At 38.3% G+C, this 24,280-nt stretch overlaps 1 protein-coding gene across 13 annotated transcripts in view; it reads left to right on the top strand.

Annotated features, from left to right (window-relative positions):
* Positions 1–24,280, top strand: part of STAU2 (staufen double-stranded RNA binding protein 2) — a 368,399-nt gene that overhangs the window by 256,651 nt on the left and 87,468 nt on the right. The window contains exon 13 of one of the 13 annotated variants that reach the window (XM_037802429.1): positions 1,392–1,505. The exons of the other annotated variants lie outside the window; for them this stretch is intronic. Within the exon in view, the coding sequence (XP_037658357.1) occupies positions 1,392–1,505 (114 nt within the window). The remainder of the gene's footprint in view (positions 1–1,391; positions 1,506–24,280) is intronic. 13 annotated transcript variants of the gene reach the window in all.

Below are 24,280 nucleotides of genomic sequence, written 5' to 3'. Positions count from 1 at the left end.
TTTGCTCAGGAGGTGCAGTACAGTAAATTAGAATTGCTGTCAAATCTTTTCCGTCAAAGTTAACTTGGAAAAAATATTTTTTATAACAAAATCTTTAAAATACTTTGTAAAACAGGGCTTTGTATATTGACTTTATTTGAGCTCTAAACTTCTTTTATAGATTATCACAAGAAGTGTCCCTACCTCCAGGAACACTGACAGCCATTCTTAACAACCCTAATGGTTTAAGGTTGAATTATTAAACCATTAGACTAGGATTCATATTGTTCTATTTTGCAGTCACATTCATACTATACATAGCAATATATATGTGGATATAATCTATAGTAAAGGTATGTAGACATTATTCTGCAATAGAATAAAACCTCAGATAATAATATATGTATTTTTATTTTCTCCCTCACAAATTTAAGATTTTCACCTAAGCTTTCACCTTAAATCTACACGCATTTAATAAAGTGAGCAAATTATAGCTAATAAAACCAGTTTTCCCTCAAAAATGATTAGTATGAATCCCATTCCATTCTATAGGTATATTTCAGTAATTTATCACAAAAGCAACATTATTTTACTTTATTAGCTTAGAATTAACACACACACACACACACACACACACACACACACACACACATTGCTTAAAAGAACTTTTTTGAAAGTAGATAAATTTGAGAATGGAAATTTTCCCAATGAGAAGATGAACTTATACTCTCCCCTCTCCTATACATACTTCTCTGCTATGGAGTGTCCTATCATCTGGTTTTAATAATGACTGGCTATATTTAACCAAAAGAAATAATCTTGTAGTAACTTAAATTTGGTCTCCATATTACAAGTCATGTCATTTTAATTCAATTTGATTTTAACGTCAAAATTTCAAAAAGAACATGATATAGTAATATATGTTCAATAGTGGTTTTGAAGGGATTATAATGTAATGTAGAAATAGAACAAAGTCACTACCAATTAAGTGGCAGTCACACACATGCCGAGTTAAAGATGAGAGAAAATTCAGGTTGTCAAAGATCCATCAGAGTCAAATGGACATTGACTTATACTTAGCATCGAATCCTTTTTACATTGTGTGTCATGAAAAGCTGGACCTTAAAAGATAGGCATAACATTTAGTTGTAAATTTTTCTACTAGCTAAAATAATGTAAAATAGTTTGTATATCATTCCCTAATTTCCCTTAAAACCTCAAATACATTTAAAATGGAATTAAGAGGTTTTCCATAAATATTGGGGACTCTAAAAAAGTTTTAAATATTTGAAGTGTGTTCTGTGTCAACTATTTGAATTTTTCTTGAAATCTAGACCCATTTAAAAAGGACCTCTTGTGTCTGGCTCCTTCTTAAAAGTAGTGTTCAGAAAATTGCTTGTGTTGTATTATAGATTCTCTGCTGTGATAGACGAAGTGGCAAAGAGCATGTGGCCTGTCTGGCATTAGCCCCTGTGCAGTCGACTTTCCATGCTATTGGATGCCCCATTAAAGCCAGCCATGACCAGGTATAACATGTCACTGCCTTTTACTGCTTTACAGCCCAGCTAAGAAATCAGGGATGATAAAAAGGGAAATTATGCACATATATACAGCATTGCTTTTCTTGATACATTATTTACTAGCACCATTTGCTAGACACTTTTTTTTTTAAATAACGGTTGTAGGTTTACAGAAAAATCATGTGGAAACTAGAGAGTTCCTATATACTTACCACCCCTCTCACACACACAGCTTTCCTGTTTTTTTTTTAATTGTGGTAACATATATACAACATAAGACTTCCCCTTTTAACCACTTCCAAGTTATAGTTCACTGGTATTAATTACATTCACAATGTTCTATCATCAACACTATCCATTACCACGTTTTTCCATCACTCCAAACAAAAACTACACCAATTAAGCATTCACTCTTTTTTACCCACCCCCTCCCCTGCCCCTGGTAACCTGTATTCTAAATTCTGGCTCAGAGTTTGCATATTCTGATTTCATATAAGTGAGATCATGCAGTATTTGTCCTTTTGTGTCTGGCTTATTTCATGCAACATGATGTCTTCAAGTTTCATCCATGTTATAGCAAACATCAGAACGTCATTCCTTTTTATGGCCAAATAATATTCCAATCTATGTATATACCACAGTTTGTTTATCCATTCATCCATTAATGGACATTTGAGTTGCTTTTGGCTTTTGGCTCTTGTGAATAATGAACATTGGTGTACAAGTATCTGTTCGAGTGCCTACTTTCAATTCTTTGGGGTATATTCCTAGACATTTGAAGACTTGAAAAATCAAAATTGTTTATGTTGAGAAATCAATATCTTAGGAGATTTAAATTATTTTAGACTTTTAATTCATTATTAATTTAAATACAGAATTCTTTTATAAGGAAGAAAGAATTGCTCTACAAGTTATTTTCATTTTTAAGAATTAAGTATGGGAGGAAGGGTCAACAAAACAATTTAGATACTCTAGTGTCTCATTATAATATACTCATTTGGTTTTCTTGAAAAGAGTTTAGTATTATAGAATGTGTATAAAATAACTGCGTGAACTTAAAGAGCTGTCAACTTAGTTCCATAGCTTGATATATTACTGAAAGGAAGTTCTAAACTTGCTTTTACTTTTATAGCTCTATTTCTGAAATAAAACTGAAAATCTGAAAATCATATTGTTTTGTAATAAACAAATTCCTTTGATTGTTTAGATAATAGTTTGAAAATATATCCTGTTTACAAGAGGACACATGCTTTCAAATAACCATCAGAGTAGACTAAGCTAATGATCTGGGTCATAGAATTTCTTAACTTGGAGCAACCAGAGTAAATAGACACACAGTTTACTCTATTACTAACCAGCTATGCTTTCTAAATGAACCATTCACAGACAAAATAATCGTAACCCACTTTTATATCCATTTCCTGATAAATTTGAGGACTTCCAATAGTCCTGCCTGACTCATCTTTTTTCCTTGATCTGAATAGTGTTTCTTAGAACAAAAGAACATAGGAGTATATCTTCTCAAACACATGATTTATCATTGTCCAACTCTAACAAGACCTAGGAAAATATTCATAAGGGTACATATCTCTAGTCCAGGATATCTTTCACATTGTGGGTTTCCAGTAATCATTTGTTGATTGATGGGGACATATTGTGATGTTCAGGAAAGTGCACCTAACTGGTGGTTGTAATATCTTGAGTTTTAGAATTTAAGTATGGCATAAATTATCTGTGGCAACTTGAGTGGATTATCTCACCTCCTTGGGGCTCTGTTTCCTAGAATCCTAAATGAGGGAGGTGAATTAAGTGACTTTCAAGATCCATTCCAATGCTAACATTTTATGATAACTGATTGTTCTATCGTACCTAGTACAGTGCTTCTTGCTCCTGGTTGAATGAGCTCAACCAACAATACAGTCATAGCATGTTGGTCTGGAAAGCAGCTTAGAGATCTCTCCAGTGCTTCTCAGGGTTTTACACTGGAGTATGCCCTAGCTACAGAAAAGACCACAGTAGCATCCAAGGGACATGATAGCTTACAGTGAGAATTATGTGTCCATATATAAAACTAAAATTTAGCTATATGCTATTAAGGACACATCAGAATGTGGACATGGTTCCTTCCCTCGTGGAACTTACAGCCTAGCAACTTCACCCTTTTGAACCTTCAGCAAGAAGTATAGGTACCTCTGTATCTCCATACCCATTCATGGCAGAAACAAATGGCAAGCGCAGCATGTGATACCTTGCAAAGTTCTCTCCTTAGGATGAGCAAAGATATGAAAGAATGTATCAGTACACCTGATAGGGTACCCCCACCATTAACAGAGGTGGGATGTTGCTTATAAAAGAGCACTGCACTGGGAATGGAGACTGGGATCAAACCCAGTTTTGTCATGAACTAACTGTGAGACCTTGTCTCTTCACCTCTTTGGAACTTGACTTCTTCATGTGTAAAAAGAGGGGACTGGGTTGGGGGTGTGTCAAGGCTTGTTTGTGTGCCAAGGTACTCAAAGTCTAGGGCTACTGTTAGCCCACAATGATGCCTTTATAAATGAGAAAAAAGGCATCCCTTTCTCAGGGCATCTTACTGCCATCCAACAGAAAATCGTAATAGAAAAATCCACAATAACCATAGTATGAATGGCATCCCCCAGAGGTGTGCAATGCACAACTTGCACAGCTGTCCATAGTGGTCTTATACTGGAGTATCTAGAAAGTCAGTTTTTCTCAATGGTAAGTAAATAAAAACATTTTTATATTAAAGCTAATGGTATAACTACATCATAGATGACAAATTTACATGAAATTTTTAAATGAAAAGAGACTCAGAAAAGGTATAGATAATGGTTGAATAGATGAATGAATGAATGAAGCAATGACAGGAATGATCTACCAGTACATCAAACATGGCCTCAGTGGGAATAGTGGTGTGATCACTGCTCCTCCTTTGTACTTGGATAATTGGGTTCCCTGAGAAAAGGAAACACAGAGCAAACCTCTACTCCATACTCTCTGGCTTGTCTACATTATGTTGCCATTACTCACTCCTTATTCTGAAGGTCTAACCAAAGGGGTCTCCACCACACCAATAGCATAAACTTGATCTCATAAGATGGACCACTAAATGCTTCGTCACCACTTAATTTGTAAATTATAGAAAAACATTTTAAAGCAAGAAAAATTATAATCATTTAAAAAAATTTTCCATTCTTAATTCATTTGAGCCAAAGCAATTGAACAAATGGAATACATATCTTGAGGAAAAAATTATGTGTAAAATGTAGAGGAGATTCTTCTTATGAAACTGAGGTGGTTTCTTAACTCTGTAGAAAATGAAGGTGAAAAATGGAAAAGCTCTCTAGTATTGAGCTTTTATAGCTTGTCTGAGTTTTGTAAATTTGACTCTAGGAACCTGTATTATCCAGTGCATTTACTTACTTTATTAAAGAATATCAGGGAAGGGACTATTAAGTGAAATTCTTCTATCAAAGGTCAATACAGATAGACAAAATTGTTAGGAGAAAGATTCACTAACATCTACGTGCTGATGACATCCAAATGTAAGGAAGTTTTGATTCTCCACTTCTCCCTACCAAACCTTCCATCCCCTTCTTTTCCTTTTCCTCATCCTAGTAAATGGCACTACCCTCCACCCTGTTGCTCAGACTAAGCCCCTTGTAGCCATCCACCCTGTCCCCTCTTTCTTTGTCTCTCATACGCTACCTCCAGTCCCAGGATCTTGCCTTTAAAATACATCTCTGCTCTGACCACTTTTCACCAGCTCCACTGTTACCATTCCAGTTTGTCACCATCATTTTTAATCCAGACCACTGCAGTTGCCTCTAAACTGTCCTTTCCTTTTCTGCTCTTGTTCCAGGATGGTCTGTCTTCTACACAGTGAGCAAAATGGTTTTGAAATTAATCAGATCACATTATTCAGCTGCTCAAAACCTTCCAATGGCTTTTCATCACTTTTATTATAAAATCCAAAATTTTTGTTACTGCATAAAAGTCCTTTTGGGATTTGGCCCCTGGCTACTCTCCAATTTCAATTCCTGTCACTCTCCTCTTTACTGACTGTGTTCTAGTCTCGTGCTCTTTTTGCTTTCAGCAATGCCAGTTGCATTATGGTAGGGGAAAAAAGAAACAGACTCAATGGCTACATACTGTGCCATTGCATTGATATGACATTCTGAAAAAGGCAAAACTATAGGGATCAAAGATAGATCAGTGATTGCCAGGGTTGGGGCTGGGGGCATGAGGAAATTTGGGGGGTGATGGGAATGTTTTTTAGCTTGACTGGGGTGGTGGTAACACAACTGTCAGACTCACAGAACTGTACACTTTTACTGTCTGTAGATTATACATCATCAAACCTAACTTTTTAAAAAAGCCTGATTCATTCCACTATCGGTTACTCATGTGGTACATTAACCCCAAGAAAATGTGAGAGGATGACTTCCCCCTTTCCTTTCCTGTATGCTGTGGATATGTTGGAGCTACCTTGGGATATACTAAATTTAACTCATAGCCTGATTTAGAGTTCCTCCAATGCCAAGAGCTAAGTAAGGCCTGCTTTAGACATCCTGGAGTAATTATTAGTCTCCCCAAAATGGTCTAAGCCCACCCCTGTCTGACTTCAGGGAAGGAGTCTGCAGGCTAGAGTCTCCCATCTGGGAGGTATGTATCTCACCTAGATGGTGGATCAGGAGGTCCCCAGGATGTCTGGGTGAGAGTGTTGCACATCTGTTTGCCTTATTCATCACCACAAATGCCTGTGGTATTACAAATTCACATTAGTTTAGAACGTTTAATTGTCCAGAAAACAAACATAGTTTAAATTTCCAGATATTAGTTTTTTTCCGCAAATGTTTGTTGACTATGAACAATTACGTGAGGAGTACACTAGATACAATCTAGATCTAGATGCTAGATACTGGAGCATACAGCAATAACACTTATAGTTTCAGTCCTCATTGAGCTGGTAATATTGTGAAATTTAAAATTTGTAGGTCATCTGGTCTCAGTGAAGAGCATTTATCCCTATTCACAAGTTGAGTGAAGAATATATTTATTTTGTAAGATTGAGCTAGTGAGGGTTTTGCTCAATATTTTTTAGGATATCTTACTTGGAAAATAAATTTATATTTTATAACAGACTCCTTAGTAGCACTGCAGGAAAGGGTTTTGGAATCTTCTAGCTTGATATAACTCTCTGAATATTCTTTGCTCTCTCCTTCTGACCTGTCACCCATTCTACATCTGTCTTCATCACTTTTAGATGTAACTGAGTACCACTTTTTCTCTATCTCTTTTAATGGACATTAGTCACCTTCTAGTTGCAGCTCCAAAGTCACAAACTTTCTTTGCTCCCTTTATATTTTCCTTTCACTCATCTGCATTCAGACTACATCGCTAATCTCACCAAGATTGATGAGGCCTAGAGCATAGGCATAGGTTGGTAAAAATAATAGAACTTTTAATTTCTAGTTAGAGTTTTATCACTCCCTACATTCTTTTGTTCAGGTTAGCTCTAGAACTCACTTGCTTCATGTAAATAAAAGAATGAATTAATAAACCAACCAACTAACCAAGCACAAATTAGCCAATGAACTATAACATGGATATTAGTGCTTTCTGTCATCTAACTTCTAGTCAGCACAAAGTGAGATTATCATATAGAGAAAATGACAATAGAAATTTAGCATGTTACTTGGAATCACAGAATCAGTCATTCTAGAAGGGGAAAGAAATGGGAACTAAATGTATTGTTTGTTTACCATGTACAGATATCATACTAGGCTCTAAATACATAATTTTCCTCAATCCTCACAATGATCCCCTGAGGTATAAACTGTAACATTTGTGTACTTGCTTCATTTGTTACATTACCTTTAAGAATTTATGCCCAGATTAGTAAATGGAAGATGAGTTGTTCCCATTGTGTATTCTTTGACTAGGATTTGAGTCAGGCCTCTCAATGAACAACCATTAAGTGAAAACAATTTACAAATCTAATGGGTATTCTGTTCTACTTCTGATTAATTAAATTCTGCTCATAGGTAATTTTTTGATTAAACATTTCTATGCCTGAGTAATTATGCCATAACATCTTATACCAGTTTAGTATTTTAAAACCAAAATAGAGAGAAAAGGCCTTCACCCCAAATTTCCAAATATATATTCTCACAGCAGTCATATATTGATTTATTGTTGGCTGTGTACAGTACTAGATGGTTGTAAATGAGAATACCTGTGATCCTTTTTGCCCATGAGGTAGTTATATCTGATGGAATATATCAGCTAGAGCACTTTTGGCTACAAATAACAGAAAACCTGACTCATACTGGCTTAAATAATAAGGAAACTTATTATCTCACATAACAGGAAGTTCAGAGGAAGGGTGAGCTCCTAGGTTGGTTGATTTAGCAGCTCAATTACATCAACAAGGACTCAGGTCATTCCCATTTCTTAGCTCTGCCATCCTCTCATCCTGTGGCTCATGGAAATACGACCACAATCATTCTCAGTGTCACATGCAATATAGCCACATCCAAAAGAAAAGGAGGGATCTGATCTTCAGGAGCAAAGGCATCTGCTTCAAGAACCCCTCTAGCCATCTTCCCCCTCATATGTTAGAGGCCTGGGTTGGGTTGGCTCCATGTCTATCTCTAATTAGCTACTGGCTGGAGAAAAGAGATCACTTTTAGTTTGGATGCTTGGGATGAAATGATTGAGGAGGACTCCATCACTAGGATTACTACATGAGGGATTAAATGCTGCACATATAATTTTAAATTTTCTAGTAGGCACATGTTAAAAAAATAATGAAAATAGGTGAAATTAATTTTAATAATTTAATATTTAACACAATATATCTAAAATATTTAATATTAATCAACATTAAAAATTATTGAGATACTGTTTTCATACCAAGTCTTCAAAATGTAGTGTGTGTTTTACACTTATAGTACATCTCATTTTGGAGTAGCCACATTTCAAGCACTCAGTAGCCACATGTGTCATGTTCAACCCAGGTCTCTGGGATGAAATCCAAGGGCATTAGGATTTGGTGGAATTAGTGCGAGAACTAGAATGTTTGACGCAGTGGGCTTTCTCTTGTGGCAACTCTAAGCGTCTCTTCTGCGAGAGGACCCTGGTACTTCCCAGCATTGACCTCTGACTGTCCTTAGGAATCCATCATGCATTTCCATCAATTCTTTTGCTGATCTGTTTCTAACTTCAGTTTCTCTAACCCCTCATAAATATGAGTACTTCCTTCCGGGGGCTGTCTCCTGATTGCAGCATTCCGCAGTACGGTGTTCACTGAATAACGTCATTCACGGCTGCATTCCTCAGAATCTAAAGAGGCATGAACTTCATAGGTTTGAACAATAATTACCTAAGACAAATTAAACTTTTTATAAATATATAAGACATACTTAAATTACATTGCATAATAACAGACCCATGTCATCATTCTAGAGGTAACCTGCAATCGAGTTCTGGAATTCTTTATATTACATAAATTCAGTTTACGTTTTGAACTTTTGCTGTTTTGCTCCCTTTACGTATCCAGCCACAATGCTGAGTGCCATGGGGTGTGGAGAGAGAAGGGAGTGATCACTGCCACTGGCAGCTTCTAGTAGGACCTGAGCTGCCAGAATTCAAAATATAACTTGATTTTTGTTTACTTTCTATGAAATAGAGTGCTAAAAGAGATCTATTAAAAAGTATTTCAGTTTTAATGTTCATTTTAGGAAAGTGCTTTCATATTTGTTGATTTCAAATGTTTACTCTTGCTCTTTACAGAAAAAAATTTGCTTAGCTTAACCCTGGACTAGAAGGAAGAAACATTAGGCTTTCACATTTTTAATTTTGTATCAAATATTACCTTAAACATGGTCATTCATAGTTCGTTCTCTTTAGTAAAGGAGCTAGTTTCCTGCAAGTATTGCCCATATTTTAGCACAATTAGATCTGATTGTGAATTTTGGATTTATTTGCTTTTTAGTAGATACTAATCTTATTTCCTAAGGGAGTAGGCTTTCTTCATCAGTATTCATCAGAATATTGGAAGAAAGTTTGCCTGTAGGAAAGGTTATTTTTGTCTCCTTACTGAAACCCCATTTAGAAACTCTTCATAGTTGGACTTTTGTTCTTAAAGTAATAAGGAATATTCTGTTTTTCCATAGTAATCTTTGGTTTATTTCATTTCAGATGTATAAGCAGTTTCCAGAACCAACAGTGAGTTATAGGGACAGGTACTGAATATTGAAGATTAAGTATTACGTATTTTATAACTGACTCAATTTCATTTTTGCTTAGTACAGCATGACCACATTTCTAAGAGGTTACATATATCTAGTGATACTGTGCACACAAGTGACTTATTAACTTGAGCTGTAAAATAATTTTGGACTGTAGTCAAAACCCACGAATTTACTGATTGGTTTCTTTCCCCCACTTTTGTTTCCCAAAATGATGAATAACAGTTATTTTAATCAGCAGAAAGTGTGACATTTTTGGTTTAAAAAAATGGGCATTTCACCAATTACACTAAAAAGACTTTTAGTATGGTTATTTATTCTGTACTTCAGTTTACCTGTAGCTCAGTGTTTAACAACACATTATCTCTTTGAATAAAATGTCATATTCATGATTATTGTAGGAGACAAAGTATAGATAAAATCCATAAGTGTCTTTTAGATTTTCTTTTTAATAAGTTTTGTTCACTTTTGAACCTTCATACATGCTCCATATCAGTTCCTTTTTTTTTAAATGCAGTACACTAATTCTTAATGTCTCCTCTAATTTCAAAATTGTAAGGTAGAAATTTATTATTTCTACTATTCTGTATGTCTATATATTTGATGTTGATTTGAAGATAGTTTGGGGGAAAATTCTAAAATCTTTTGTGAGTTAACAGTTCATATTAGCCAATCATAATTAGATACATTATTAAATCAATAAATACCATATGTGTGTAATTGCCTAAATGGATGTGAAAGTTATAGTGGAAAACTGTTGCATATATAGACTTTTTAAAAGTGACGATCAATGGAATACAGTTCCCTTGGCCACAGATTTGAGAACATTATTGCCCACTGGAGGTCAGTTTTACAACCTAAAAAGTATTAGCTTCCTCGTAAACTCAAATTATGGTGTTGTGTATGATTTATTGTGCTATTTAAAAGTGAAAAACAGTAACCTTCTCTCCCTTAGCAGTACACCTTCAGTTGACTCATGCCTCTCCCCATTTCCAAAATTCCTTCTTAGACAAACCAGTTACTGGTTATTTTTCAAACATGAAATTTAAAATTTTATTCTTTTGTTGATAATAGTTATTTGGCCTGCTCTTTTAGTTTCCAAGTTGGTAGCTAATGCCTTTTCAGATCAGATACTTTTTAGATACCCTTTAGTTAATTGGCTTCTCTTTTGTATCTTCTGATGGAAAGAATTTGAAGGCATTTTTTAAACCCCCAAATATTTTGCATCTGTGAAGTTAAATAACAAGGGCAAGGCAATGTTAAAAATGTCTTCTAGTTCTGTTCTTAGGTAGTACAGTGATGTGCTACCAGCAAACGCAGGTCAGGATCACTACCACTGGGTTAGAAGTGTTCCCTCTGTCCCAGGACCCACCTTGCCTTTCTCACTCTAAAAAACTGATGTGCTGGTGGGCTTCCCAGCTGGTGTTCCTAACTTCACCTACAGAGAGAAGTCATGCTTTCAATAGATTCTGCCATAGTAGGACGCATGTAAGAAATGTTTCAGCTTAGGACGAAGTCAGAGTCTCTTGTGGTTGGGTTATACATTTCTTCTTCCTAGAGTGTTTGCTGGGATCCTTACCTAGAGCTTCATTTCTGTTTGACTGATCCTCCTTCCTAACCTTGAACTTTGACTCCTGGCTACTCAACTAGGGTTTCTCTGTTGGTTGGTCTTCACCTACTGGTACTTTTGTGCTCTCTGATTTTGTACTGCTCAACTGGCCCTTGACGCTGGCTTCTGAGCATCTGCCGTTCTTGTCTGTGTCCAGCATTTCTCAGCCTTGATCTCATGCAACGTATTCATTCCTGGAGCTCACACCAAGTTAAGTTTCTCTCCCCCAACACATTTCTTCCCAACTCCAGCACTGCCCATGGTTGACAGAATTCCACTTTGCAGATATCATATTTTACAGCCATTGCTGGGAGAATTGATATTAGTCTGTGTCCATTGGTATGGTTGTACTGGTTGTTAAAATGTTTAAATACTTTCATATCACTTGGTAAATAGCTGCTGCCCCACGTTTCACCCTCTAACATTATAGCCGCATATCCAGGACCCAGTTTTGTTGTCCAGTCTTAATAGTTGGTACCCGTGTGTTCTGGTTTGCTAATGCTGCTGTTTTGTCAATCCAGAAATGGATCGACTTTTATAAAGGGGATTTATTTGGTTACAAAGTTACAGTCCTGAGGCTATAAAATGTCCAAGATAAGGTATCAACAATAAGGTACCTTCACTGGAGAAAGCCCTTTGGCATCCAGAAAACCTCTGTTAACTGGGAAGGCACATGGCTTGTGTCTGCTTGCTCCCAGGTTGTGTTTCAAAATGGTGTTCTCCAAAGTGTCAGCTTTCAAAGGCCATCTTCAAAATGTCTCTTTAAGCTGCAGCTCCAAAACGTCACTCTTAGAAGGCTCTCAATTCCTTCTGTTTGTCAGCTCATTTATATTGCTCCAATGATTTAATTCAGACTCACCCTAAATGGGTGGGGTAACACCTCCATAGAAATTATCCAATCAAAGTCTTGCCCACAGTTGATTGAGTCACATCTCCAAGGAAACTAATCAATAGGTTCCAAACTAATCAACACTAATATGTCTGCCCCCACAAGATTGCATCAAAGAGCATGTCATTTTGGGGGACATAATACATCCAAACCAGTACACCATGCAAAACTGATTATTAAATATTTTTAATATCACCTGTGATTTCAGAGGTATGTGTAAGAGTTAAGTTTTTTGAGAAGATTTAGTTTATAATCTATTAATGAGTGGCTCAAACAAATAAAAAAAAATAGATATCCTCCAAAAGTAATAATTTTTCATTAAAGATTTTTGACATTTTCTGTAAGAAATCAAGCAGCATTTCAGCTTATTCATTCAATAGTCATGTTCTAAGCCCCAACTATGTCTCTACCACTGTATTAGATGTTAAGAAGTAAAAAAATAAGGAAAGCCCTCAAACCGAATGTAATTAAACATTGGAGGAACAGCAAAACATATACAGATAATAACTGAGGGCCAATTGCAAAGCAAGATGATACATACATATTAAAACTGAAAGATTATAGAGTCTAGGAATGATCAAGAACAGAAGAATTCACCTGATTAAGCATCTTTTAGGAGTTGGGCCAGAAATTGAGAGAGAAATTATAAGGACATTCCAGATAGGGAAAACAGCATGAGAAAAGATAGAAACATAGAAGCTGGGAAGAAATGTGTTGGGGGAGAGAAACTTAACTTGGTGGGAGCTCCAAGAATGAATGATGTTGCATGAGATCAAGGGGCAGATGAACACATCCTGGAATGAGAGGCTGAGCAGTAAGGATTTTATGCCCTCTGCAGTAAAGAATCATTCTTCTGTCAGGATCAAGGGATATGATTATGCTGGTGTCTGTAAGATCAATCTGGTAGCCAGATACAGGACTAACCATTACGGTAATTCAGGAATGGGTGCTGGTTGCCTTGATTGGTCTGACTCTGAAAATGGCAAGGAAAACAGCATCTCTCCCAGAGAAACATTGCAGAAAAAGAATCAGCAGACCTTGGTGACCAGGTGTGTATGGAAGAAAGAAAATGAGCAATTAAAAATAGCTTTAAAGGCCGACTACCAGTATGGAAGAGTAAGACCAAATCTTCTCCTCAGAAAGCAACAATAGAACTGGACAAAATTGTCAAAAACAGGGATTTCAAGATTCTGGAAATTGACCAAAGCTATACAGCAAATTGAGAAGCATTTATTCATGGGAAAACCACTGAACTTCAGATAAGAAAAGTACAAGTCTGTGGAGTTCCTGCTTGGGGCTGCCCGTTTCCCCACCTCCAGCTCTGTCAGCACGGTGCTTCCACAAGGGCGAGGAAAGCCATGAGAAACAGCAGTTTCCCTTGAGGAGAGGCCTAGCTCGATTTGAAGTAGAATGTGGAAGACCCCATGTCCAGTGGCATTGTGAATCACAGTGAACTTCTTGGTGGCAAGATGGAAAAGGCTAATGGCTCAGTTTGCCTGAGGCTTCAGTCTTGGCTGGGGCCAGTAATGGACCAGCAAACTAGCCAGAAAGTTAACAGGAAGATCTGGGAAACAACACAGTGATAGGAGGCCATAATAAACTCATCACATGTTCCTGGCTGACCAAAAGGCTACACACACATGCAGGAGACCAAGCAGGGCTTGAGCAATCTGCACATCCCTGGCTGACTGTGAAATTCTGCATATACGAAGAGCTGATGAGAGGAGGCCTGGCAGAAAGTAAAAGCTAGGCAGGCTTGCACATTGCCTGAACTTTGAATCCTCCCTCCCCCTATTCAACCACAGCTCAATTGGCAGAAGGTAGAAGCTTGCTGTCCTAGGGGGTTTGAAAACAACCACTGGCCATTCATTGGCTGGCCACTGAGGTATGCAGACACAGGGGTGACCTCTAAGAAACCAGTTTTAAAAATGAAAACAAGAATAAATTTTTAAAAGACTGAACATGAACAACCACATGCTGTGGGGGAGATGATTTCTACCAATTTAGACAAAGCAAAATTGATAAACAAACAAGGAAAGCACAGCCACAACAACCCTCAGGAGGAAAAATAAAATCTAGAGTTACTACAATATAGTACCTGAAATTTCAGTTTTCAACAACAAAAAAATATTACAAGACATGCAAATAAAGATAAGAATAACCTATACTTAGGGGGAAAAAAAAGAGGTCAATGGAAACTGTCTCTGAGTGGGCCCAGATATTAAACTTAGCAGAAAAAGACTTCAAAGCACTTAAAATAAATATGTTCAAAATAAAGGAAACCATGTTTAAAGAATTAAGGGAGGAGGCGGGGCAAGATGGCAGACTGGTGAGCTGTATGTTTTAGTTACTCCTCCAGGAAAGTAGGTAAAAAGCCAGGAACTGCGTGGACTGGACACCACAGAGCAATCTGTCTTTGGGCATACTTCATACAACACTCATGAAAACGTGGAACTGCTGAGATCAGCGAAATCTGTAAGTTTTTGCGGCCAGGGGACCCGCGCCCCTCCCTGCCAGGCTCAGTCCCGGGGGAGGAGGGGCTGTCAGCTCCAGGAAGGAGAAGGGAGAATTGCAGTGGCTGCTCTTACCGGAAACTCATTCTACTGATTCAAACTCCAACCATAGATAGACTGAGGCCAGACACCAGAGACTCTGAGAGCAGCCAGCCCAGCAGAGAGGAGACAGGCATAGAAAAAAACAACACGAAAAACTCCAAAATAAAAGCAGAGGATTTTTGGAGTTCTGGTGAACACAGAAAGGGGAAGGGCGGAGATCAGGCCTTGAGGCGCATATGCAAATCCCGAAGCAAGGCTGATCTCTCTGCCCTGGGCACCTTTCCTTAATGGCCCTGGTTGCTTTGTCTATTAGCATTTCAATAACCCATTAGATCTCTGAGGAGGGCCGTTTTTTTTTTTTTTTTTTTTTTTTTTTTTTAAAATCCTTTTTGCTTTTTCTAAAACAATTACTCTAAGAAGCTCAATACAGAAAGCTTCAAAGAATTGAAATTTGGGCACGTCAAGTCAAGAGCAGAACCAAGAGAGCTCTGAGACAAAAGGCAATAATCCAGTGGCTGAGAAAATTCACTAAACAACACAACTTCCCAAGAAAAGGGGGGTGTCCGCTCACAGCCACCATCCTGGTGGACAGGAAACACTCCTGCCCATCGCCAGCCCCATAGCCCAGAGCTGCCCCAGACAACCCAGTGTGACGGAAGTGCTTCAAATAACAGGCACACACCACAAAACTGGGCGTGGACATTAGCCTTCCCTGCAACCTCAGCTGAATGTCCCAGAGCTGGGAAGGGGGAGCAGTGTGAATTAACAGAGCCCCATTCAGCCATCATTTGAGCAGACTGGGAGCCTCCCAACACAGCCCAACAGCCCAGAACTGCCCTGGAGGGACGGCACTCACCTGCGACATAGCACAGTCATCCCTCAACAGAGGACCCGGGGTGCACAGCCTGGAAGAGGGGCCCACTTGCAAGTCTCAGGAGCCATACGCCAATACCAAAGACTTGTGGGTCAGTGGCAGAGACAAACTGTGGCAGGACTGAACTGAAGGATTAGACTATTGCAGTAGCTTTAAAACTCTAGGATCATCAGGGAGATTTGATTGTTAGGGCCACCCCCCCTCCCCGACTGCCCAGAAACACGCCCCACATACAGGGCAGGCAACACCAACTACACACGCAAGCTTGGTACACCAATTGGGCCCCACAAGACTCACTCCCCCACTCACCAAAAAGGCTAAGCAGGGGAGATCTGGCTTGTGGAGAACAGGTGGCTCGTGGACGCCACCTGCTGGTTAGTTAGAGAAAGTGTACTCCACGAAGCTGTAGATCTGATAAATTAGAGATAAGGACTTCAACTGGTCTACAAACCCTAAAAGAACCCTATCAAGGTCAGCAAATGCCACGAGGCCAAAAACAACAGAAAATTATAAAGCATATGAAAAAACCAGACGATATGGATAACCCAAGCCCAAGCACCCAAATCAAAAGACCAGAAGAGACACACCTAGAGCAGCTACTCAAAGAACTAAAGATGAACAATGAGACCCTAGTACGGGATATGAAGGAAATCAAGAAGACCCTAGAAGAGCATAAAGAAGACATTGCAAGACTAAATAAAAAAATGGATGATCTTATGGAAATTAAAGAAACTGTTGACCAAATTAAAAAGATTCTGGACACTCATAGTACAAGACTAGAGGAAGTTGAACAACGAATCAGTGACCTGGAAGATGACAGAATGGAAAATGAAAACATAAAAGAAAGAATGGGGAAAAAAATTGAAAAACTCGAAATGGACCTCAGGGATATGATAGATAATATGAAACGTCCGAATATAAGACTCATTGGTGTCCCAGAAGGGGAAGAAAAGGGTAAAGGTCTAGGAAGAGTATTCAAAGAAATTGTTGGGGAAAACTTCCCAAATCTTCTAAACAACATAAATACACAAATCATAAATGCTCAGCGAACTCCAAATAGAATAAATCCAAAAAAACCCACTCCGAGACATATACTGATCACACTGTCAAACATAGAAGAGAAGGAGCAAGTTCTGAAAGCAGCAAGAGAAAAGCAATTCACCACATACAAAGGAAACAGCATAAGACTAAGTAGTGACTACTCAGCAGCCACCATGGAGGCGAGAAGGCAGTGGCACGATATATTTAAAATTCTGAGTGAGAGGAATTTCCAGCCAAGAATACTTTATCCAGCAAAGCTCTCCTTCAAATTTGAGGGAGAGCTTAAATTTTTCACAGACAAACAAATGCTGAGAGAATTTGCTAACAAGAGACCTGCCCTACTGGAGATACTAAAGGGAGCCCTACAGACAGAGAAACAAAGACAGGACAGAGAGACTTGGAGAAAGGTTCAGTACTAAAGAGATTCGGTATGGGTACAATAAAGGATATTAATAGAGAGAGGGAAAAATATGGCAAACATAATCCAAAGGATAAGATGGCTGATTCAAGAAATGCCTTCACGGTTTTAACGTTGAATGTAAATGGATTAAACTCCCCAATTAAAAGATATAGATTCGCAGAATGGATCAAAAAAAATGAACCATCAATATGTTGCATACAAGAGACTCATCTTAGACACAGGGACACAAAGAAACTGAAAGTGAAAGGATGGAAAAAAATATTTCATGCAAGCTACAGCCAAAAGAAAGCAGGTGTAGCAATATTAATCTCAGATAAAATAGACTTCAAATGCAGGGATGTTTTGAGAGACAAAGAAGGCCACTACATACTAATAAAAGGGGCAATTCAGCAAGAAGAAATAACAATCGTAAATGTCTATGCACCCAATCAAGGTGCCACAAAATACATGAGAGAAACATTGGCAAAACTAAAGGAAGCAATTGATGTTTCCACAATAATTGTGGGAGACTTCAACACATCACTCTCTCCTATAGATTGATCAACCAGACAGAAGACCAATAAGGAAATTGAAAACCTAAACAATCTGATAAATGAATTAGATTTAACAGACATCTACAGGACATTACATCCCAAATCAACAGGATACACATACTTTTCTAGTGCTCACGGAAATTTTTCCAGAATAGATCATATGCTGGGACATAAAACAAGCCTCAATAAATTTAAAAAGATTGAAATTATTCAAAGCACATTCTCTGACCACAATGGAATACAATTAGAAGTCAATAACCATCAGAGACTTAGAAAATTCACAAATACCTGGAGGTTAAACAACACACTCCTAAACAATCAGTGGGTTAAAGAAGAAATAGCAAGAGAAATTGCTAAATATATAGAGACGAATGAAAATGAGAACACAACATACCAAAACCTATGGGATGCAGCAAAAGCAGTGCTAAGGGGGAAATTTGTAGCACTAAACGCATATATTAAAAAGGAAGAAAGAGCCAAAATCAAAGAACTAATGGATCAACTGAAGAAGCTAGAAAATGAACAGCAAACCAATCCTAAACCAAGTACAAGAAAAGAAATAACAAGGATTAAAGCAGAAATAAATGACATAGAGAACAAAAAAACAATAGAAAGGATAAATATCACCAAAAGTTGGTTCTTTGAGAAGATCAACAAGATTGACAAGCCCCTAGCTAGACTGACAAAATCAAAAAGAGAGAAGACCCATATAAACAAAATAATGAATGAAAAAGGTGACATAACTGCAGATCCTGAAGAAATTAAAAAAATTATAAGAGGATATTATGAACAACTGTATGGCAACAAACTGGATAATGTAGAAGAAATGGACAATTTCCTGGAAACATATGAACAACCTAGACTGACCAGAGAAGAAATAGAAGACCTCAACCAACCCATCACAAGCAAAGAGATCCAATCAGTCATCAAAAATCTTCCCACAAATAAATGCCCAGGGCCAGATGGCTTCACAGGGGAATTCTACCAAACTTTCCAGAAAGAACTGACACCAATCTTACTCAAACTCTTTCAAAACATTGAAAAAAATGGAACACTACCTAATTCATTTTATGAAGCTAACATCAATCTAATACCAAAACCAGGCAAAGATGCTACAAAAAAGGAAAACTACCGGCCAATCTCCCTAATGAATATAGATGCAAAAATCCTCAACAAAATACTTGCAAATTGAATCCAAAGACACATTAAAAAAATCATACACCATGACCAAGTGGGGTTCATTCCAGGCATGCAAGGATGGTTCAACATAAGAAAAACAATCAATGTATTACAACACATTAAAAACTCGAAAGGGAAAAATCAATTGATCATCTCAATAGATGCTGAAAAAGCATTTGACAAAATCCAACATCCGTTTTTGATAAAAACACTTCAAAAGGTAGGAATTGAAGGAAACTTCCTCAACATGATAAAGAGCATATATGAAAAACCCACAGCCAGCATAGTACTCAATGGTGAGAGACTGAAAGCCTTCCCTCTAAGATCAGGAACAAGACAAGGATGCCCGCTGTCACCACTGTTATTCAACATTGTGCTGGAAGTGCTAGCCAGGGCAATCCGGCAAGACAAAGAAATAAAAGGCATCCAAATTGGAAAAGAAGAAGTAAAACTGTCATTGTTTGCAGATGATATGATCTTATATCTAGAAAACCCTGAGAAATCAACGATACACCTACTAGAGCTAATAAACAAATTTAGCAAAGTAGCGGGATACAAGATTAATGCACATAAGTCAGTAATGTTTCTATATGCTAGAAATGAACAAACTGAAGAGACACTCAAGAAAAAGATACCATTTTCAATAGCAACTAAAAAAATCAAGTACCTAGGAATAAACTTAACCAAAGATGTAAAAGACCTATACAAAGAAAACTACATAACTCTACTAAAAGAAATAGAAGGGGACCTTAATAGATGGAAAAATATTCCATGTTCATGGATAGGAAGGCTAAATGTCATTAAGATGTCAATTCTACCCAAACTCATCTACAGATTCAATGCAATCCCAATCAAAATTCCAACAACCTACTTTGCAGACTTGGAAAAGCTAGTTATCAAATTTATTTGGAAAGGGAAGATGCCTCGAATTGCTAAAGACACTTTAAAAAAGAAAAACGAAGTGGGAGGACTTACACTCCCTGACTTTGAAGCTTATTATAAAGCCACAGTTGCCAAAACAGCATGGTACTGGCACAAAGATAGACATATAGATCAATGGAATCGAATTGAGAATTCAGAGATAGACCCTCAGATCTATGGCCGACTGATCTTTGATAAGGCCCCCAAAGTCACCGAACTGAGCCACAATGGTCTTTTCAACAAATGGGGCTGGGAGAGTTGGATATCCATATCCAAAAGAATGAAAGAGGACCCCTACCTCACCCCCTACACAAAAATTAACTCAAAATGGACCAAAGATCTCAATATAAAAGAAAGTACCATTAAACTCCTAGAAGATAATGTAGGAAAACATCTTCAAGACCTTGTATTAGGAGGCCACTTCCTAGACTTTACACCCAAAGCACAAGCAACAAAAGAGAAAATAGATAAATGGGAACTCCTCAAGCTTAGAAGTTTCTGCACCTCAAAGGAATTTCTCAAAAAGGTAAAGAGGCAGCCAACTCAATGGGAAAAAATTTTTGGAAACCATGTATCTGACAAAAGACTGATATCTTGCATATACAAAGAAATCCTACAACTCAATGACAATAGTACAGACAGCCCAATTATAAAATGGGCAAAAGATATGAAAAGACAGTTCTCTGAAGAGGAAATACAAATGGCCAAGAAACACATGAAAAAATGTTCAGCTTCACTAGCTATTAGAGAGATGCAAATTAAGACCACAATGAGATACCATCTAACACCGGTTAGAATGGCTGCCATTAAACAAACAGGAAACTACAAATGCTGGAGGGGATGTGGAGAAATTGGAACTCTTATTCATTGTTGGTGGGACTGTATAATGGTTCAGCCACTCTGGAAGTCAGTCTGGCAGTTCCTTAGAAAACTAGAGATAGAGCTACCATTCGATCCAGCGATTGCACTTCTCGGGATATACCCGGAAGATCGGAAAGCAGTGACACGAACAGATATCTGCACGCCAATGTTCATAGCAGCATTATTCACAATTGCCAAGAGATGGAAACAACCCAAATGTCCATCAACAGATGAGTGGATAAATAAAATGTGGTATATACACACGATGGAATACTACGCGGCAGTAAGAAGGAAGGATCTGGTGAAACATATGACAACATGGATGAACCTTGAAGACATAATGCTGAGCGAAATAAGCCAGGCACAAAAAGAGAAATATTATATGCTACCACTAATGTGAACTTTGAAAAATGTAAAACAAATGGTTTATAATGTAGAATGTAGGGGAACTAGCAGTAGAGAGCAATTAAGGAAGGGGGAACGATAATCCAAGAAGAACAGATAAGCTATTTAACGTTCTGGGGATGCCCAGGAATGACTATGGTCTGTTAATTTCTGATGGATGTAGTAGGAACAAGTTCACTGAAATGTTGCTATAGTATGTAACTTTCTTGGGGTAAAGTAGGAACATGTTGGAAGTTAAGCAGTTATCTTAGGTTAGTTGTCTTTTTCTTACTCCCTTGCTATGGTCTCTTTGAAATGTTCTTTTATTGTATGTTTGTTTTCTTTTTAACTTTTTTTTTCATACAGTTGATTTGAAAAAAGAAGGGAAAGTTAAAAAAAAAAAAAAAAGAAAAAAGACAAACAAGGAAGAAAAAAAAAAAAAAAAAACAAAAAACGATGTAGTGCCCCCTTGAGGAGCCTGTGGAGAATGCAGGGGTATTCGCCTACCCCACCTCCATGGTTGCTAACATGACCACAGACATAGGGGACTGGTGGTTTGATGGGTTGAGCCCTCTACCATAAGTTTTACCCTTGGGAAGACGGTTGCTGCAAAGGAGAGGCTAGGCCTCCCTGTATTTGTGCCTAAGAGTCTCCTCCTGAATGCCTCTTTGTTGCTCAGATGTGGCCCTCTCTCTCTAGCTAAGCCAACTTGAAAGGTGAAATCACTGCCCTCCCCCCTACGTGGGATCAGACACCCAGGGAAGTGAATCTCCCTGGCAACGTGGAATATGACTCCCGGGGAGGAATGTAGACCCGGCATCGTGGGATGGAGAACATCTTCTTGACCAAAAGGGGGATGTGAAAGGAAATGAAATAAGCTTCAGTGGCAGAGAGATTCCAAAACGAGCCGAGAGATCACTCTGGTGGGCACTCTTACGCACACTTTAGACAACCTTTTTTAGGTTCTAAAGAATTGGGGTAGCTGGTGGTGGATACCTGAAACTATTAAACTACAACCCAGAACCCATGAATCTCGAAGACAGTTGTATAAAAATGTAGCTTATGAGGGGTGACAGTGGGATTGGGAATGCCATAAGGACCAAACTCCACTTTGTCTAGTTTATGGATCGATGTGTAGAAAAGTAGGGGAAGCAAACAAACAGACAAAGGTACCTAGTGTTCTTTTTTACTTCAATTGCTCTTTTTCACTCTAATTATTATTATTGTTATTTTTGTGTGTGTGCTAATGAAGGTGTCAGGGATTGATTTAGATGATGAATGTACAACTATGTAATGGTACTGTAAACAATCGAAAGTACAATTTGTTTTGTAAAAAAAAAAGAAAAAAAAAAAAGAATTAAGGGAAAGTATAACAACAATGACTCAACAAATATGGACTCTCAACAATGAGATAGAAATCATTTTGAAAAGGTCAAATAGAAATTTTGGAGGTAAAAAAATATAATAACTGAATCTAAAAATTGAGTAGGGAATTTCAACAAGAATAGAGACTTAGAAATTGTGGGTCAACATCAGGCAACACATTGAAAGGATTAAACACTGATCAAGGTTGGTTTAACATCTGAAAATCAATGTACACACCATATTAATTAAGGAGAAAAACCACAAGATCTTCTCAGTAGACACAAGAAAAGCATTTGACAAAGTCCAACACCCATTCCTGATTCAAAACTTTCATCAGTCTAGGAATAGAAGGGGACTTCCTCAACTTGATAAAGAGCATCTGTGAAAAACCCTATCAAAATCCCAGCAGCCTTTTTGTAGAAATTGACAAGTCCATCCTAAAATGTATATGGAAATGCAAAGAACCCAGAATTGCTAAAACAGTTTTGAGAAAGAACAAAATTGGAGGACTGATACTACATGATTTCATGTTTACAATCAAGTTACATTATCAAATTAATGGCATAAGGATAAATATGTAGATCAATGGAACAGAATTGAGAGTCCAGAAATAAACCTTTATATTTATGTTCAGTCAGTTTTGTACAATGATGCCAAGGAAATTCATTGGGGAAAGTTTTTAAAAAATGATACTTGGTGGGGAGGCGGGGCAAGATGGCAGACTGGTGAGCTGTATGTTTTAGTTACTCCTCCAGGAAAGTAGGTAAAAAGCCAGGAACTGCGTGGACTGGACACCACAGAGCAATCTGTCTTTGGGCATACTTCATACAACACTCAAGAAAACGTGGAACTGCTGAGATCAGCGAAATCTGTAAGTTTTTGCGGCCAGGGGACCCGCGCCCCTCCCTGCCAGGCTCAGTCCCGGGGGAGGAGGGGCTGTCAGCTCCAGGAAGGAGAAGGGAGAATTGCAGTGGCTGCTCTTATCGGAAACTCATTCTACTGATTCAAACTCCAACCATAGATAGACTGAGACCAGACACCAGAGACTCTGAGAGCAGCCAGCCCAGCAGAGAGGAGACAGGCATAGAAAAAAAACAACACGAAAAACTCCAAAATAAAAGCAGAGGATTTTTGGAGTTCTGGTGAACACAGAAAGGGGAAGGGCGGAGATCAGGCCTTGAGGCGCATATGCAAATCCCGAAGCAAGGCTGATCTCTCTGCCCTGTGCACCTTTCCTTAATGGCCCTGGTTGCTTTGTCTATTAGCATTTCAATAACCCATTAGATCTCTGAGGAGGGCCGTTTTTTTTTTTTTTTTTTTTTTTTTTTTTTAAATCCTTTTTGCTTTTTCTAAAACAATTACTCTAAGAAGCTCAATACAGAAAGCTTCAAAGAATTGAAATTTGGGCACGTCAAGTCAAGAGCAGAACTAAGAGAGCTCTGAGACAAAAGGCAATAATCCAGTGGCTGAGAAAATTCACTAAACAACACAACTTCCCAAGAAAAGGGGGGTGTCCGCTCACAGCCACCATCCTGGTGGACAGAAAACACTCCTGCCCATCGCCAGCCCCATAGCCCAGAGCTGCCCCAGACAACCCAGTGTGACGGAAGTGCTTCAAATAACAGGCACACACCACAAAACTGGGCGTGGACATTAGCCTTCCCTGCAACCTCAGCTGAATGTCCCAGAGCTGGGAAGGGGGAGCAGTGTGAATTAACAGAGCCCCATTCAGCCATCATTTGAGCAGACTGGGAGCCTCCCAACACAGCCCAGCAGCCCAGAACTGCCCTGGGGGGACGGCACTCACCTGTGACATAGCACAGTCATCCCTCAACAGAGGACCCGGGGTGCACAGCCTGGAAGAGGGGCCCAC

This window comes from Choloepus didactylus, chromosome 14, assembly GCF_015220235.1.
Source record: "Choloepus didactylus isolate mChoDid1 chromosome 14, mChoDid1.pri, whole genome shotgun sequence".
NCBI classification, from domain to species: Eukaryota; Metazoa; Chordata; class Mammalia; order Pilosa; family Megalonychidae; genus Choloepus; species Choloepus didactylus.
This window is presented reverse-complemented; position numbering and strand designations above follow the sequence as displayed.